Here is a 17,706-nt window from a genome sequence, read left to right as displayed (position 1 = left end):
CTTACAGAGGAGGAGACTGAGGCTCATGAAGGGGAAGCTCCTGGAGAGAAAGGCAGAACCAGGACTCAAGCCCAGGTCAGCCCAGCTCTAGAACACAGTGCTCTTAACCACCTCGGACCCCAGAGAGGGGAAGGGCTGGCCTGCTGCTCCCACCTTCTCGGACTCCCTGCCGTTCCTCAGGGAGGCCAGCGCTGTCCACTAAGAATGCAGACGTGGAGGCCGGCCTGGTGGCGCAAGCGGTTAAGTGCTCGCGCTCTGCTGCGGTGGCCCGGGGTTCACCGGTTCGGATCCCGGGCGCGCACCTACACACTGCTTGTCAGGCCATGCTGTGGCGGCGTCCCATACAAAGTGGAGGAAAATGGACACGGATGTTAGCCCAGGGCCAGTCTTCCTCGGCAAAAAGAGGAGGATTGGCAGATGTTAGCTCAGGGCTGATCCTCCTCACAAAAAAAAAAAAAAAAAAAAAAACAATGCAGACGTGGTGCCAACCCCGGCCTGCCTTCTCCCACACTGCCCTGGCCACCACGGTCCCTCCCTGGGGTGCTAACCATGCAGACATGGTGCTGGAGTGCTGGGAGCACCCTGGCCCAGAACACCCAGAGCCTCTGGCTCTTCCCCCACCTCAGCTCCAAGTTCCTTCTGGCACCAGAGGGTGGAGCATGTGACCACAGATGAGGTCATGCTGACGGGGCATGGGGCAATGACCTTGGTAATAACCTTGGCTGCTGGTCAGGCCCCGCCTGGAACTTAGCCGAGCCCCTCCCCTGGGGAAGTCCCTCTGCCTCAGAGGCTACACAGGATGTGGCGCTCCCTCCCTTCCTCTGTGCCCAGGACAGTGCAGGATGTGCCACAGACCGGAACGCTAATCCTCCCAAGTGCCCTGCAAGAAAGGGACTAAATTCTCATTTTACAGATAGGAAAACTGAGGCTTGATGAGCAGACTTACACATGGAGATTATGCATGGGAGGAGGTAAGAAAGCAAGACTTGGCCCCAGACTTGACCTCAAAAGTGGAATTTGTCCACGAGACCACATAGCCTTCCTTCCCTCCCGCCCTGGGCCACTGGGGCAGGCCAGGCCTTGTGCCCAGTGCTGTAGACACATGGTAAGGGAGCAGCTGCCAGCCTTCTGTAAGTCCATATGGCCCCTTCCCAGCAAGGTGTTCACAGGCCTCAGCTCGGCATTCAACACCCTTCCCAAGCAGGCCCAACTCCCCATCCCAGCCTCTCCCTGACCACTGTCCCCACCCACCATTCCCTCCAGCTCTTCTGTTTCAAGCCTGCAGCCCACCTGCAGAACCTGATCACTGCCTTTCATTCAATCACACAACAAAATTTATGGAGTCCCTACGATGTGCCCGGCATTGTTCAGCAGCTGGGCACACAGGCAGCTTCTCAAGGTTAACTCCTCAGCTCTAATGCCTCCTCCTCCAGGAAGTCTTCCAGGCTCCTCCTCTGAGTGCCCACATCTCCTCCAGCCTCCTCTACCTTGGCCTCCTTCATGTTTCCCAGGCAGAACCAGGCACCCTTTAGGGACGGGAGTGGCATGGCCCTCCACAGCCCCCAGCAAAGGGAGAAGGGGAGGAGGAGGGAGAAGAGGGCAAGCAGGAAATTCCGAGGAGATTAGAAGGGAGTTGCCCCTGGGCAGTGTTTCTCCTGTGGGCAGGCCTGACAACTGCTCCATTTCACTCAGCCCACTGGGCCCAGGCCCTAGTGCTGGGCACCAGGGGCCTTTGGTGCAGCGTCGCCTGACTTGGTGACCGGCCAGCTCTGCCTCCGCCTACCACCCAGCCGCAGCCTCCCGCAGATCCAGGTTACAAAATCAAGCCCCCGCCATACTCCTCACTGTTCCCAGCAGCCTTGTGGAGGAAGCCTTGTAGAGGAGCTGAAAACAGTAGTTTGTACACATTAACTCCAGGAGACACAGACCAGGATATCCTGTGTTTCTGTGTGGGTGAAATGTCACAGCCAGTGTGTGTACACACACTGTATACCAACTGTATACAAACTGGGTACCCTAGTTTGTGAGTCTCTGGCTCCCATTAGCAAATGCTACAGGCCTGACATTTGAGTGCTCTGTGCTCGTGTCCCTGCTTATGTGCGTGTGGCTATGCGTCTTGTGTCCATGTGTGAGTATCTCCTGGGTATGCGTGTGTGCCTGGTAGGTGTGCAAGGGCTTCTGCTGCTGTCTTTGTGGAAGAGGCAGTGGGGCACCTGGGTGACGAGCTTGTCTCTGTGCCTGCCTGGCAGGGGTGGATCTGTGGATTTCCGTGGATGCTGGCGCCTGTGTAATGAGTCTGCGTGGGTTTGTGTGTGCGCCTGCATATGTATGTGTACTTCCAATACGTGTGAGGGTGTCTCCAGGCTGTGCATCCATCTCTGGGACACGGCCAAGGCTGGGGGTGTAAGATGTGTGTGTGAGGTGTGTTTCTGAGCCTGGGGTCTCCAAGATGGTGTGAGTCTCTGTCATGCCTGTTTGGTAACGTGTGGGTATGATGACACAGGAGATTGTGTGTCTGCATGGGTTTGTGTACTTCTCTGAACATGTATCCTTTCTAATATGTCAGAAGTTGTACTTCTGGAAGCATACGACATAACCTGGATGTGGTGTCTGGATGTGTGTGTGAGATGTGTGTGAGTGGCTGTGGATCTCTGAGCACGACCTGTGAATACGTGTATGTGTGTTTGTGTGTGCAAGAGAGAGTGTGCCCAGGGACACAGGCCCAGCCCCTCTGCCAGGAATGCTGGGAGCCCTGGGAGCTCCGCGGTCCCCCCAGGCCTCAGCAGCCGCCGCCTCACATTTCCCATTTTCCATCTTGCTGGAGCTGCCTGCCTCCCCCCATGACAAACTGCTGAGGACTCTTAAAGACCCAGCCCCGTGGCGTAGTGGTTAAGTGCGTGCGCTCTGCTGCTGGCAGCCTGGGTTAGGATCCCGGGCACGCACCAAAGCACCACTTGTCAGGCCATGCTATGGTGGCGTCCCATATAAAGTAGAGGAAGATGGGCACGGATGTTAGCCCAGGGCCAGTCTTCCTCAGCAAAAAGAGGAGGATTGGCATGGATGTTAGCTCAAGGCTGATCTTCCTCACAAAAAAAAAAAAAAAAAAGACCCAGGTCTCAGAGCAGCTTCTTCCAGGCCACCTCTCAGCTACCACAGGGCAGGGACCAGCCAGGAGCTTTGCTGACCAGGATGACCACCCCTCTCCCCAATCCAGTGACAGAGAGACTGGAGCCGTCCCCCTACAGCTCCCAGGAGCTGAGAAGAACTTCATGACTTGCTGGCTACTGCACCAGATATCCGGCACAGGGCCTGCTACCCGGGAGGCACTGAGAAAACATGTGTTGAATGAATGAATGAATGCCTGGAGAAGCAGGTAAGGGACAGGCGCTAACAACATTTACCGTGCACTTGATCTGAATCATCACACTCCAAAGGGTCCCATGGCCCTTGGGCAGGCATGTTCATCTCCCATTTTACAGAAGAAGAAACAGAGGCTCAGAAAGGCTGAGTATCTCACTCAATGTCACACAGCTTGTAACGGGCAAAGCCAGGTGAGAACGCTGCTCTGTGAACCTTGGAGGCACAAGCTGCCTCCTACACAGGAGCGGGTGGAAGAGACGGGGGAAGGGGAACTCTTTAGGGTTGTCTAGTGAGGTTCCCAAGTGTATCGGCTGTGCAATTTTGGGCATGTTATATAGCCTCTCGGTTTCCTCATCTGTCAAATGGGTCTGATATCAGAACCCTCCACACAGGACTGCTGTGAAGAGTAAAGGGCTTTCTTAACCCAGGAAGTGATCAATAGTTGATAGCATTTGTGAGACAAGAGCCACAGAAGTCCAGAGGACAATGGTCTGGGGGTCCCAGGCCAGCTCTAACATCTCAGCACTCTGGGGTCCAGCCTAACCATTATCTAACCCTTAAGGTTGGATCCAAATCCCCATTGCTACCTCCAGGATCTCAGACGCCCCGGCCCCGATCACATTCTGTATTGGTGCAAGGAACACACAAACACACACACACACACACACACGTCCCCCATTCCCACCCCCAGGCTCCAGGCCCCCAGCTACAGCATATGTTATTCTCCACTTGTTCCCAACAAGTCTTAGCCCAAAGCCTGGGACACAACAGGATTCCTCTCACCAACCTGTGTCTCAGACTAGACACACTGTTAGCAACCAGAAGCTCAGGGCTCTAGTCATACTGTAGAAAGAAGTGGACCCAGAGTGAGAACAACCAGGTTTGGAATCCTGGCTGTGTGACCTGGAGCCTCCATTTATCCAACTGTACGATGGGAACTGGGGGTGGATCAGATGCTTCCTCTGGGCCCTTCTGGGCTGACACCTAAATTGGCTCCACTTTGAACACTCACATCTAGAACCTCCAAGGAAGTGGGGAGGCCTTGCTTTGTGGAGCCCACACAGCATGGAATATGATCACACCCTCCTGTCCTCCCCAGAGCAGCTCCTGATTTAGTAGCATCCTAAAGCTAAGAGGATCCACCCTCCTGGCTTCTCCCAGCTCCCCCAAGAATGAAAACATAGACATCCTGTCTGCTCATTGGCTAACAATTCCCCAAGAGATGCAGGATTTCACTGCTTGCAAAATGTTTTCTTGTCTATCCATACCTCCCTGATTCCTGAAAACAATCCTATGAAGTTGCCTGGGCAAGTTCCATCATCTTCGTTATACAGATGGAAAAAAAGAGTAGCTCAGAGATGCCAAGTGACTTGCCCATGGCCACACAGTAAAGGGCAGAGTCAGGTCTCAAAGCCAGGTCTTTGGGCTCCCACTCTCAGATTCTTCCATCTACACCCAGTGGGTTCCCAGCATGTCCTCAGCACACAGGACATGGGTGATGGTTAGTGGTGATGGGGAGCTGGAAGGCCTCAGACCACCAGGGCTGCGAAAGTCAACAGTCGATGTGTCTGCTCTGCAGCTAAAGCTGCATCTCAGAATCCTGGAACCTCAAACATGAATAACCTTCAGACTTCCTTGGCTGGAAGGGGCTCTGAGGTCAGGCAGCTCAACTGTAGCCACCACATAAGTCTCCCCCAAATCCTCCTCAAGTAATCACAACTGCCAACATTTTGTACAAGCCGCTTTCCACAAACCCTGTCTTTATCTAAACACGCAAGGTCATGAAGCCTCTCTTTGAATAACTTGAGTGACAGCAAGCTCACTCCCTTCTCCGTAGCAGCTCCTAATCGCCTCCTTGGGAGACAGCTGCCCTGTTTATATTTTCCGCTCCTGGGCCCCAGAGCAGGCCTCATGCAACAGGAGATCTGCCATCCCCCAAGAGGCCCTCCCAGTGGACAGTTCCCAGTGCCCCCCACCAGCTGGGAGGTGAACCCAGACGGGGCCCCATTGGACTCAATGGGACTCAACTCAGGCAGCAAGAGGCCTGCAGGGGACCCACTGGGATCTGGAGTCCTTCTGCTGGTAACTCAGTTTCTGCATCTTAGAAGCGAAGCGGCCCAGAGGGGCAGGAAACACGTCAAGAGTGTAATGCACTTTTACTCCAAGCCCTGGCTGCCTAGAGAACTGGCTCTGGGAGCTGAAGCAAGTCCCTTCCCCTCCGGCCACCATTTGCCCATCTGTAGAATGGACAAAAGACCACCACCTGGAATAGCCCCTTCATCTCCGGTCCAATCCACAGTCTCTGGATCTTCACCTCGCCTCCGTGGGGCTGCAGGTGAGTAAAACAAAGCTCTAGGGAAGTTCAGGGACCCACCCGAGTGTACACAGCGAGGACCGCACAGTCCGGCCCTGCTCGCCTCTCCCATCCCATCTCCCTCCTCTCTCCAGCCTCAGTGCTGTCCTTGAAATCAAACTGTCCTACTTTCCTTAGCCTGGAATGTTCTTAGTCCAGCACCTTAGTCAGCCGGCTCCATGGCATCCTTCAGCCCTTGGCCTCCCTGAGCACCCCAGCCCCACCTCCACGTGTTCTTGGCACACTGTGTGCTTCTCCACCCCCATCACGAGCCATATGGTGACGGCCTGTACGACTATTGTTTAGTCCAAGATTCCCCCACTACGCTCAATGCTCCGTGAAAACAGACACTTCATCCTTGTCCACGGTTGCATCCCCAGATCTGCACGTGCCTGGTACACAACAAGCACTAAATAAATCGTTGGTGAATGCATGAACAGGGGGCCAGGAGGAAGAGTCAAGCCTGCTTCAGGTAGGGAGGAGGATCTATTCTGCCCCATAGAACCCACAGAGGACATGGAACATGTCATGTGCCACTTGAGAACAGCGGTGACCACAACCCCCCTCATCTGAGGCTCACAACACGCTGGGCGCTCTAGTGGTGTTTGCATATACTATCTCAGCCCTTAAGGTTGGAAGATGTATGATGGGCCTTTTTACAAGGAGGAAACTGAGGTCCAGAGACAGTAAGTAACTTGCCCAAATCACACAGCCTGGAAGCCACAGACCTCAGATCCAACAGAGGTCTGAGGCCTGTGTATGAAGCCTAAAATACTGCATGAGTAGTGGAAACCGAGGCTCAGCCCTGGCCAGGCAGTGGGACGTCCCCAGCCAGGCCCTGGCCCCTGTGAGACCCTGGGCTCCACCCCAGCCTTCTGGGACTATTTAGCATCCTAACAGCCATGGTGGCTCAGACAGACTCCAGAGCTCTGCCTGATGATCTCCCGGGATGGACAGGTGGCCACAGCGGGGTGCACGAGCAGACCCGGAAGCAGATCTTCCCTACATCTGGCCAGGGTGAACAGTGGGGGCCAGGAGGTGGGAGCGAGGACTCAGGGGCTGAGTTTAGAGCAGCTCAGGCACCGAGTACGGAAGCAGCTCCGAGCACCGAGAGGGCAGGGCTAGGCCTCTTTCTGGGACCTCCCTCCTCCCCACCCTCCACTTGTCCTCCCCCCACCACTGGCTTCTGAAGACCATAGGAACAGACTGAAGCCCTGATTGTCCACACCAAATGGGGCCTTCGGGAAGACTTACCCTCCCACTTCACAGATGAGGAAACTGAGACCTGGCTTGGGGAAGGTTAGAGGCTGAAGGGGTGGATTATCCTGATGCAGTCAGACCCTGTCCTTCTACTCTACAAGCATCTACTGAACATATGCTGGACAGCAGATCCTGGGGGAAACGGGCAGGGAGAGACACAGTTGAGTAAGACTCCAAAACTCTAATGAGAGAGAAACCTATTTGGCCAGAAGAGCCACAACACAAATCTAAGTGTTGTTGGGCAGACGTAAATCAGCAGAGTAGTGTTAACTCGGTGGCTCTCGGCCAGGGGTACTCTGGGTGTTGTGCCAGGCCATCAACTGAAAAGAGTAGGTAACATTTCAGCCTCTTCCAAAACCATCCCAGCCAGTGGCAGTAGAGCCCATGAAGCTTCCAGTCTCCCGGGCCAAGGTCGACACACGAGGGCTGGGCTGTCCCTAAAGTTGCCACAGTGCCAGGCAGGGGGCAGATGGAGCATGGCCTGCACCTAGTAGGTGCTCACATCCACTGCAAGGGCGAAGGCAAAGCCTGCTCTCCTGGGGAAGCTCTCAGGCCCCCACATGCCCAGAGGGAATGCCCCCTTTAGAGGAGCAGCTTCCCTCCTCTCACTGGGAAGGTGGGAAGGACATGTGCACTGGCCATGAGAGGCCAATGGGGCCGCTGTGTGTACAGGGCCTGTCCCAGTGAGGGCAGAAGACAACATCCTGGGATTTAGGAAGCTCCCTCTGAACCGGTTCTCCCACGACATCACCCTCCCAGGCTGTGGGACCGTTAGCCTGGGCGGAAGTCGGACTCCAGCCAAGGGGATGTTCCCAGATGTCATGCTTTCAAAGGAGACCCGCCCTGAAAAGCAGGCGGGGACAGGCCTGCGCCCGGGGAAAGCCCTGGGTAAAGACTAAGGACGGTGTTCCGGCCTCTCCTCGCCAGAGGAGGGCCACAGGTTTCCCTGGCCTGTTGGAAAAATAAGAGCCACCAAAGGCCTGGCGTCTGGCCTAGGGGTGGGGGCTCTGAGCAGCTGAACGCAGAGGTCGAGCCGCTCACTGACTCCCTCCTCCCCCCAACCCAAGTGATGCATCTAGGCACCCTCCAAAGCAGTTTTCTCAAGCTCCCCCCTTCCCATATCAGGGCCCTTTGGCCAGATTCCTCATCCAGGTTCCTCCTCAGGAGAGGGTTTCCCAAATAAAATGAGAGGAGGGATGTGAGGGAGCCCTAGATGGACCTCAGGGAGATCCCCAAGGGTTTAGGCCCCCTTTTCCAGCTCATTCAGTGGGACAGTGGGCCTCAGGTCCGGGAGTTGTGACAACCGGCGCCTGCCGCGGCCTTCCTCTGCCCCCTCCGCGCGCCCACCTTGAGATAGTCGTTCTCCGAGCGCAGCTCCTCCAGCTCCCGCACGAAGCCTCCGGGCCCGCAGTCCAGCATCTCCTCGGTGAGGTCGGAGAAGGCGAGTGAGGTGCTGAGGGGCAGGCGGCTGCTGCCCACCGACGACGCGGCCACCGACGGCTCATCGGGGGAGGCGGGCGGCCGCGGAGGCTGCTGTGCGGGCGGCGCGGGCTGGGGCGGCTGCCCCGGGCGGGCCCCCGCCGGGCCCCCGGCCGCCGACTCGGCGTCGCTGCTCAGCGCCAGCTCCAGGCCCAGCAGGCGCGCCTCCTCCGACGCGCAGTCCGACACCTCCGAGCTGCTGTCAGTGAGGCTGGGCGGCGGCGGCGGCGGTCGTGGCCCGGTACCCGGGCGCGGGCGGCCCTTAGCGCGGACCCCGGTGCGGACCCCGGCCACCCGCGTCCCTGCGCCCCGCGCCCCGGGCGCCACCGCGCGCCCCTTCTTGTCGGGCCGCGCGGAGGACGCGGCGCTGCCGGCGGCTGCGGCACCCGGGCCTGGGCCGCGGCGGCCCTTGGCCAGCGACCAGCCGGCCACGTCCTTGGGCCGCGCCGGCGACGGCGCGCGGTGGCTCTTCTTCCTCTCCAGGACAGGCGCGGGCGGGGGGCCGCAGCCCCGAGCCGGGTGCTCCCCCGCCGGCGCCTCCATCTCGGCCTCCCGCGGCCTCAGCGAGCGGCGCGCATGGCCTGGGCCCGCCCGGCCTCCGCGCCCCTGGGGAGGGTCCCGGCGCCCCTCCGGCCGCTGCGGCCGCAGCTCCTCCTGGCCCACCTCAGCCCCGGGGCTGCGCTCCGGCCCCGACCCCCGCCGCACGGTCTCTCCGCTGCTCTGAGCTCGGAGAGCGCGGCCTGATCGCCTCCAGGCGCCCCGGCTCCGGCTGCGGCTCCGCCCGGCGCCCGCCCCCTCGGCCTCGCCGCGCCCCCGCAGCGCGCCCGGGCCCCGGCTGCCCGCGCGCCGATCGCTCCCTCGGGCTCCGAGTCCGGCTGCGGCCCGGGCCCCGGCTCCGCCCGGCGCGGCCCGCCCCCCGCGCAGCCCCGCCAGCTCCCCGCCCCGCCGCCTCGGCTCGGGGGCGCGCGGCTCCGCGAACAAAAGGCGGACGCGGCGGGAGCGGTAGGGAGGGACACAGGCAGCGAGCGAGGGCGGGATCTGCGAGGCAACAGCGACCCCCTCGAGGGTCAGGCGGGCCGGGGCTGCCGCGGCCGGGGCTCCCTCCGCCTCCGCTCCGCCGCCGCCCCCTCCCCTGCCGGCCCGGGGAACGCACCCGGCGGAGGCGCCCCTGCGCCCCGCGTTCGGGCAGGGGCGCCGCTCGCGGGGACTCGCAGGCAGAGGCCGGGCGGACCTCAGATCGCGAGAGGCAGCATCCATATACATGCCCGGCACTCGCCCCTCGCGGCTGTGCGGAGCGTGCGCGAACTCCGCCCCTCTCAACCTAGCAAAGCAAGACCGATTATCCCATTGTACAGATGCGTAAACTGAAGCCTGCGGAGGACACGCGATTAGCCCAAGGTCAATGGCAGAGCCAGGATGGAAGCCAAACCTCACACCTCCAGGGCGTGCTCCGGCTCCCCTGCGTCTGCTTCCCTCTCGCAGGCCTGGGGACCGTGGCGCCCTGGATGCACGCCCGGCTCTGCACACCCTGACCAGCGGTGGTCCGAGGCGTCCTCCCTCCTCCCCGACCCGGGTTTCAGGCTCTGCAGGCTAAAATGGAGGAGACTCATTACGAGGTGTCAGACCAGCGATGCTTTGGGAGTAGGTTCTGGCCCCAGTGGGCTGGCACGGGCTGGAGACAGTTGCCCTGATCCTCACATGTGCCCCCCAAGAGCAACTCTGGACGACCCCGGAGCCCCGACTCTGGCAGGTGTTGTTTCTTTCTTTCCAGGGCTGTCTCCACCGCTCGTGGCTGCGTGGTTGATTTTCCCCGCCCCCTTCCCCTCCCCTGCTCCTCACTGCTGCTCCCCACCGCGAGCCGCCGCTGGGCAGAGCCAGATTAAGTCCTTTGGCTGCCCCTCAGTTGGGCACTCGCCGTTAGGGTGACAGTCCCTTGCCACGGGGGGGGGGGACAGAGTTGTGTTTACCCCTCTGAAGCTTCTTCTTCCTCCCCCCTCATCCCCCTTTTCCATTTCTTCCCTTTCCTCCTCCTCCTCTCCCAATCCTGTTCCTTCACCTCCCCCTGCCCTTGACACGCCGCTGGCACCAGGTCCTCGTCTTTGTTCCTGTGCCACCTCCTCCATGGCAGTGAATACACTCCTGCCGTATGCCGGCTCACCCGAGGTACGGCTTCATTCTGATCTAGGTGTGTCTAGGTATGTGAGTGCCCCCTCCATCCTCAGATCCTTCCTCCAGGTGCCCCCACGGAGCCAGGTAAGGAGCAGAGCCACTCAGCAGGTTCTCCACAAACACTTCTTCAGGGGCATTAACACCCGCCCCCCCGCAAGGCACCAGCTCCCCTGCCGCCACTGACTGTCCACTCACCCAGTCCACAGGCACCAGGTAGGACACTGAGGGACACAGCAGTGGACTTGTCAACGGTGCGTTCCTGACCTCATGGAGCACATAGCATAGGGAGAGATGGGCCACAAAAGAGTCATCAAAAGCAGGCTGGCATGGTGTGGCTTAGGGGCCAGGGGCCGCCATTCCTTGGCCTCAGAGTCCCCACCTGGTCTGGTCTGCTGTAACGGATGACAGGGTCCTTCCAGCTCTGACGCCCCTGTTTCTTGTAGGCTGGTTCTGGTCTGACATAGAGAGATGCTGTGTGGCTCTTGGAGATTGTTTACCCTCTCTGTGCTTCATTTTCTCCCCATACACAGATTGTGGGCTTGGAGATGTTGGATGGTGTGAATCCAGGCAGGGCACGTGCTAGACCAGGCTGGCTCAGCCACTCCTGACACGCCTCTGGCCACACCTGTGGTCCTGAGATTAGAATGGCCTGGATCTCCCCACGTGGACCTGGGCCTGAGTCCTGGCATTACCACATGTCCTGTCTGGGCCCCCACACTCATGGCTGAACAGGGGGCTGAGGGCCCTTCCTGCTCTGAGGGTCTTTGGATTTGGGGAGCCATGAATCTACATTGTAGCCCCAGGAGAGCCTGGGGTGGGGGTGGGGTGGGGGGGCCCCGGGGTTGGGTGGGGCCCAGGTGGGGGCTCTAGACTCAGGCTCTGTTCAGACCAGAGACACTGCAAGAGGAGTGAGACTTGCAGGGAGACCGTCTGCAGCTTCCCGACCCGTGGGCACCTGCTCAGGCCAGGCTCTTGCCTGGCACCTCAGTAGAGAGAGGATCTCCAAAAGGTTAGGAACTTCTTGTGGCTGATTATATTTTCCAAAAATAGGCACAGCAAGGTATAGGTCATCCCAATTACTCTTTTTACAGCGTGGCATTGACACTCTTCCAATTGAGTGATAGGGTCTGTGTTCCCTCCCCTCGAACCTGAACAGACCTTTGTGACTGCCTCAACCAACAGCGAATGGCAGAAATGACACTGTGGCTTCCAAGACTCGGTCATAAAAGGCAGTATGGCTCTGTCCAGCTCAATCTCTCTCTCTCTCAACCCACTCACCGTTGGAACCCTGCCACCATGTTGGGAGGAAGCCACGCCTCATGGAGAGGCCACGTGAAGGTGTTCCAGCCCACAACTCCAGCTCTGGGCCCGCTAACCACCAGCCATGGGAGGGAGTGAACCTTCAGATGATTCAGCCCCTAGCCTGGGAGCTGCCCTGGCTGATGCCAAGTGGAGCAGAAATGAGCTATCCCAAACTGCAAAATAAATATTGTTGTTTTAAGCCACTAAGTTTTGGTGTAGTTTGTTACGCAGCAATGGACAGCTGGAATGCTTGTCCAAGGTCATACAGCTTGGAAGTGGCAAAGCTGGGACGGATTTGAACCCATGGCCACCAAATTTCAGAGCCTATTGTGCTACACTATTGGGCCGTGTCCAGCTCAGGTCCACAGGGTGTGCTGTATAAAGTTCTACTCAAGAAGGAATGAATCATTCCTTCTTTGAATGAATCATTCAAAGAGCCGGAGTAAGAGAATCCCAGGCAGAGGGAATAGCAAGGGCAAAGGCCCTGAAGAAGGAACAAACTTGATAGATGTTCAAGGAAGCGAGAAGGTCCATATGACTGGAACTTGATGGGTGATGGAAGGAGAAGGACGAGATAAAGCTGGAGTGGACAGCAGGAGCCAAGGCCCGCCCTGGGCAGGGCTTCATGCTTGAGGCAGTGACAAGCCACTGAAGACTGTAAGCAGGGGCATGATATAAGCTGATTTGTGTTTTAAGTAGATCACTCTAGCTGCCTGCAAGAAGAGATGCTAGAAGATGGGTTAAGGGCTGTTGAACCAGTCTCTGCAGGATAACGACGGCTTGGATGAGGGTGGAGGCGGTGGCGAGGGAAAGAAGAAGGCGTTCTTGAGATCTGTTCCGGAGCTTCAGAGTCAGACATGCTCGGTTGGAAGTGAGGGACCAGAGAAATGAAGTCAAGTTCAACTCCCAGGCTTCCGGCTTGAGTTACAGGATGAATGATGGTGCCATTTAAGAAGACAGGGAAGACAGCTTGGAGGTGGTCCCGGACAGAGAGACCAAGTTTGGAGGGGGAAATGACGAGTTCTTTCTGGACACGTTCCGTCTAAGATGTCTGTGGAGACAGCCAGGTGGAGAATTCATAGGGGCAATTAACACATGAGTGTAGGGTGCAGAGGAGCAGCTGGTCTGGAGTCATGAAGAGTCATCAGCATTTATTATTATTATTATTTTTGAGAAGATTGGCCCTGAGCTAACATCTGTTGCCAATCTTCCTCTTTGCCTTTTTTTTCTCCCCAAAGCCCCAGGACATAGTTGTACATCATAGTTGTAGAGTTGTAGCTCTTCTATGAGGGACGCCGCCTCAGCATGGCCTGATGAGCGGTGAGCAGGTCCGCGCCCAGGACTTGAAGCGGCGAACTCCAGGCCACCAAAGTGGAACAAGCGAACTTAACCGCTACGCCACCAGCCGGCCCCAAGAGTTATCAGCATTTAGACAATATTTAAATCTATGGGACCAGGTGACGTCACGTAGGGAGAGGGTCTAAAGAGAGAAGAAAAACTGGCCTAGAACCAAGAAATTAAGAATTCCTGGTTCTAGAAAGTAGGTAGAAGAGGAGAAGCCAGCCACAAAAGACAGAGAAGGAGCCGCCGGTGAGGTAGGAGAGAAACCCAGACAATGCGCTGTCGGGAGGCCAAGGATAGATCGTTACGGAGTAGATGGCTGAGGAGGAAGACACTGCGCTGTCCAGAGGCAGAAAAGCTGGAAGAAGATGAGAGCAGAAGAGTGCCCCCTGCATAGGGTGACATGGAGGTGCTGGGGACCTTGACAAGAGCAGGGGTGGTGGGGACAGTGTTGGGGACAATCCAAAGGGAGTGGATTGAAGCACGAACAGGACAACATAGAGGTGGAGTATAGGAGAAGAGTCATAGAGGGGACTGTGGCCTTGAGAGGGAGGGGCAAGCGAGAGATGGATGAGGCAGAGAGGGAAGCGAGGGCAGGGGAAGAGGAGAGGGACGATCCAGGGACGGGGCCCTGGCTTTCTAAAGGAAGAGGGACCTTCCTCCATTGTCCTGGAGGGAAGGCAAAAGAGACAGGTGAGACGCAGCTGGGTCTGTGGGGAAGGTGACAGAGAGAGTGATGATGGCCTCCGTCTTCTCAATGAAGAATGAACTCTGAAGTCGCCAGCTGAGCATGAGGAGACGGAGAGAGAGTCATTCGAGGAGGGCAGAGCCCGTGTGTCATGGTGACCTCAGAGAATGGAAATCAGAGCTGCCAGCTGTGGAGCGGGTACGTCAGGCCATCTAAGCCCCCATTTGAGGTTCACAGTGAAGCCAGTGGGCCCAGTGAACACGGGGTGTACTCAAGAAGGGATTCTAGTTATTTTCTCTTAATGTTTTGGGTTTATTTTGTGTAGCTGAAACCATACTGCGCGTACAATTTTATATCTTGCTTTTTATTTCCGCTTAGCAGAAGCATTTGCCTTGCATTTATAAACTCTTTGTAAACATCACTTTCAATACTTAGAAATAAGCCAGGGAGTGGGTGTTCCGTGGGCCACTTAACCTTCCTCCTTTTAGCGGACACGTAAATTGTTTCCTGGCAGGGACTATCGCAGTTCTGAGAGGCAGCGTGTGGTCTGGTGGAAAAGAAAGGAGAAGGCAAGCTGCAGGGCGGAGCTGGGACGCGCGCACTCGGGTGCCTGGAATCCCGTCGTGGAAGCTTTTTAGGGGCCTGGTATATGGCACCTGGGGTTCCTGACAGGTCACATTCTGGGTTTTCCTGGACATGAGGACAAAGAATGGGACAGCAAGGCAAATCTCGCTGGCTTCTCAAATGCCCAGTGGTTCAGGTGTTGAGCGGGGGTGGAAATAGGGTTGGGAGAGGGGCCGGGAGAGCTGGGAGGGCCAGGCGTGTGACCCTCAAGTCGTTTACAGTTTAAACACATATTGCAACAGCCATGTTTGAGGTGCAACAGGGCCCTTCACTTGCCTGTTTTCCCCATAATACAAGTCCTTCCGTCATCCCACCCCTTCTGGAGGGGCATTGCCCCGGGAGGCCTGGCCAGGGGCAGAGTATTCAGAGACCCAAGCCCTCTCCACCAGCCCAGCATGAGAGGGCTCTTTCAGCTGCGTGAAGACGCCGTGAGCGACCCCAGATAGTGGGCTTACCCACCCAACAGAGGCTGGGGGACCACTTGGTGGGCATATTTTCCAGGGGATCCTGTCCTGGGTGGAGGCCGCTTGCTCTGGGACTGGCTGAAACCCCCTCCAACTTTGAGGTTCTGTGATCCAACAGCACAGCATTCACTGAAGTCCTACTATGAGCCAGGGACAGAGAAGTAACCCCCAGTGACGAGTGCCTACTGTGTGCCAAACACTGGGCTTCCTGTGCATGTCGCCTAATGTCATGACAGGCCAATGAGGAGAGAACCCGAACCCCATCAGAGAGAGGGGAGACCAGCAGGGGCAGAGCAGGCCTCCCCAGCTCCCGGCCCTGCGCGTCCCCTGCAGCGCGGGGGGGTTGCTGGAGAACCCCACAGCATTGCCCTTTCCTAGAGCATTTGCACTCCATAAGGGAAGGGTCTTAGTAGTGGCCTTCAGTCACCAGGTGGCACCTGGTAGCTGTGGTGAGAGGCTCCGGTAGAGCCAAGGAATTCAGTATCCCCCATCTCTTTGGCCTGGTGGGGGCAGAGCTGGGGCCAGAAGGTGACAAGGTCTGTTTGTGTGTGTTTGTGGAATTTGAGTTTCTGATGGAAGATAATCGATGCCAGGCCTTCCCACCTAGAACCGGAGTGGGCGCAGGGCCAGGGCAGGTATAAGAGCGAGGGAGAAGGGCCTGGAGCCAGGCTGGGGCAGAGGTGCCAGCCGTCTGCCTGAGGACCAGGGTGTAGAGCTGAAGCTGCTGCGTACGGACTGCCGGGTGGGCAGGGCCGGTTCTGGATGTGGCCCCCTGTCTGGGGGATCGCGGAGAGGCACTAAGGAAACCATCAGGCCGGACAGGCTGGAGGAAGTCGCCAGAGGCTGGGGCTCGGCAGAGTGAGTAAATTTGCACAATTCCTGCCTTTCCTTCACCACCGAGCTCCTCACCCTTTCAAGTGACCGAGTGGCTGTCTGTCCCAGAGGTGCCCAGAGGGAGGCTGAGTGGCCACTTGTCAGGGATTTGAGCCCTGGATCTCTCAAAGAGGCAGTGTGGGGGGATGGTAATAAGCAATGTCATTTATCCAGAGCTCACCAAACACCAGGCATTGTGGGCTATCCCACTGAATTGAGGACAGAAGGATGGAGGCCTGGCTTAGCATCCTAGTTCTTCAGGCATTATCTTCACTTACTCTTACAACAGCTCTATGAGGTAGATACTAGTATTTCACAGATGATAAGACTGAAGCGCAGAGATGTTAAGTAACTTGCCCAAGATCACACAGCAAGTAAGTGACAAAACCAGGATTTGAACTTCCTGGCTCCCTTAACTTCCATGTTGTGTGGCTGTGGTAAGTCCTTTCCACTTTCTGGGTGGCAATTTTCTTATCTGTAGTTTGAGGGTATAAAGACTTGATGATAAGAAAGATATTACCCCAAGATTCCCTAAAGGTACCTGGACATGGGTCAGCTTTAAGCACCCAGGAAGCCTTGGTGGAAACATTTACCAAGAACTATATATATGCCCTTTAGTCCAGCATTCAAATTTTGAGATTTATCATAAAGGATATAATCAGATTTATGAACAAGGAAGTCCATTATAGTTTTGCTTATAATCACAGAAAATCAGAAGCAAAGAAAATGTCCAATAGTAGAGGAATAAATGATGTACATCTTATGATGAAACAATATGCAGCCATGAAAAATCACGAGTTCAAAGGATACTGAATGTCATTGGAAAAATTCTCATTTGTTAAGTGGAAAAAGCACTTGATAAAAGTATGTATGAGGGGCCGGCCCGGTGGCACAAGCGGTTAAGTGTGCGCACTGCACTGCGGCGGCCCGGGGTTCGCCGGTTCGGATCCCGGGCATGCACCGATGCACCGCTTGGCAAGCCATGCTGTGACAGCGTCCCATATAAAGTGGAGGAAGATGGTCATGGATGTTAGCCCACGGCCAGTCTTCCTCAGCAAAAAGAGGAGGATTGGCAGATGTTAGCTCAAGGCCGATCATCCTCACACACACAAAAAAAGTATACATGATACAATCTATTTATAAATGTGTATATATACATGTGTATGAAATAAATGTACAAGACTGAAAAAAATACCCTTAGGGGTTGAGTTTACATCTGAGAGATGAAATTATGAATATTTAAACATTTTTCTTTATACTACTCAGCCATAAGAAACGATGAAATCCAGCCATTTGTGACAACATGGATGGACATTGAGGGTATTATGCAAAGTGAAATAAGTCAGAAGGAGAAGGTCAAATACCATATGATTTCCTTCATTAAGTAGTAGATACTAACAACAATAAACAAACACATAGAGACAGAGATTGGATTGGAGGTTACCAGAGGGGAAGGGGGGAGGGAGGAGGGCGAAAGGGATAATTTGGTACGTGTGTGGTGATGGGTTGTAATTAGTATTTGGGTGGTGAACATGATGTAATCTATGCAGAAACAGAAGTATAATGATGCACACCTGAAATTTATACAATGTTATACACCAATGTTATAAACTGCAATAAACAAAAATTTAAAAAAAATAAAATAAACATTTTTCTTTATTCTTTTCTAGATGTCCCAAATTTTCAACAATAAACATGTATTACTTTTTAAGTTAGAAAAATGAAGTTTCTTTTTTTTTAAAGGTCTGTTAATTTGGTGTAGGCTTGGCCCTTTCCGGCCTCTGTTATAATGC

At 56.0% G+C, this 17,706-nt stretch overlaps 1 protein-coding gene across 2 annotated transcripts in view; it reads right to left on the bottom strand.

Moving 5' to 3' along the window:
- The window catches only part of SOGA1 (suppressor of glucose, autophagy associated 1), a 67,051-nt gene extending 57,706 nt beyond the window's left edge, over positions 1-9,345 (bottom strand). For both annotated transcript variants that reach the window (XM_058562744.1, XM_058562745.1), the window contains exon 1: positions 8,321-9,345. In XM_058562744.1, the coding sequence (XP_058418727.1) occupies positions 8,321-8,995 (675 nt within the window). In that variant the 5' untranslated portion in view covers positions 8,996-9,345. The remainder of the gene's footprint in view (positions 1-8,320) is intronic.
- Positions 9,346-17,706: the final 8,361 nt, after the last annotated feature.

This window comes from Diceros bicornis, chromosome 19 (genome assembly GCF_020826845.1).
Source record: "Diceros bicornis minor isolate mBicDic1 chromosome 19, mDicBic1.mat.cur, whole genome shotgun sequence".
Lineage (NCBI taxonomy): Eukaryota > Metazoa > Chordata > Mammalia > Perissodactyla > Rhinocerotidae > Diceros > Diceros bicornis.
The sequence above is the reverse complement of the archived record's forward strand: the minus strand, read 5'-3'. Positions and strand labels throughout refer to the sequence as shown.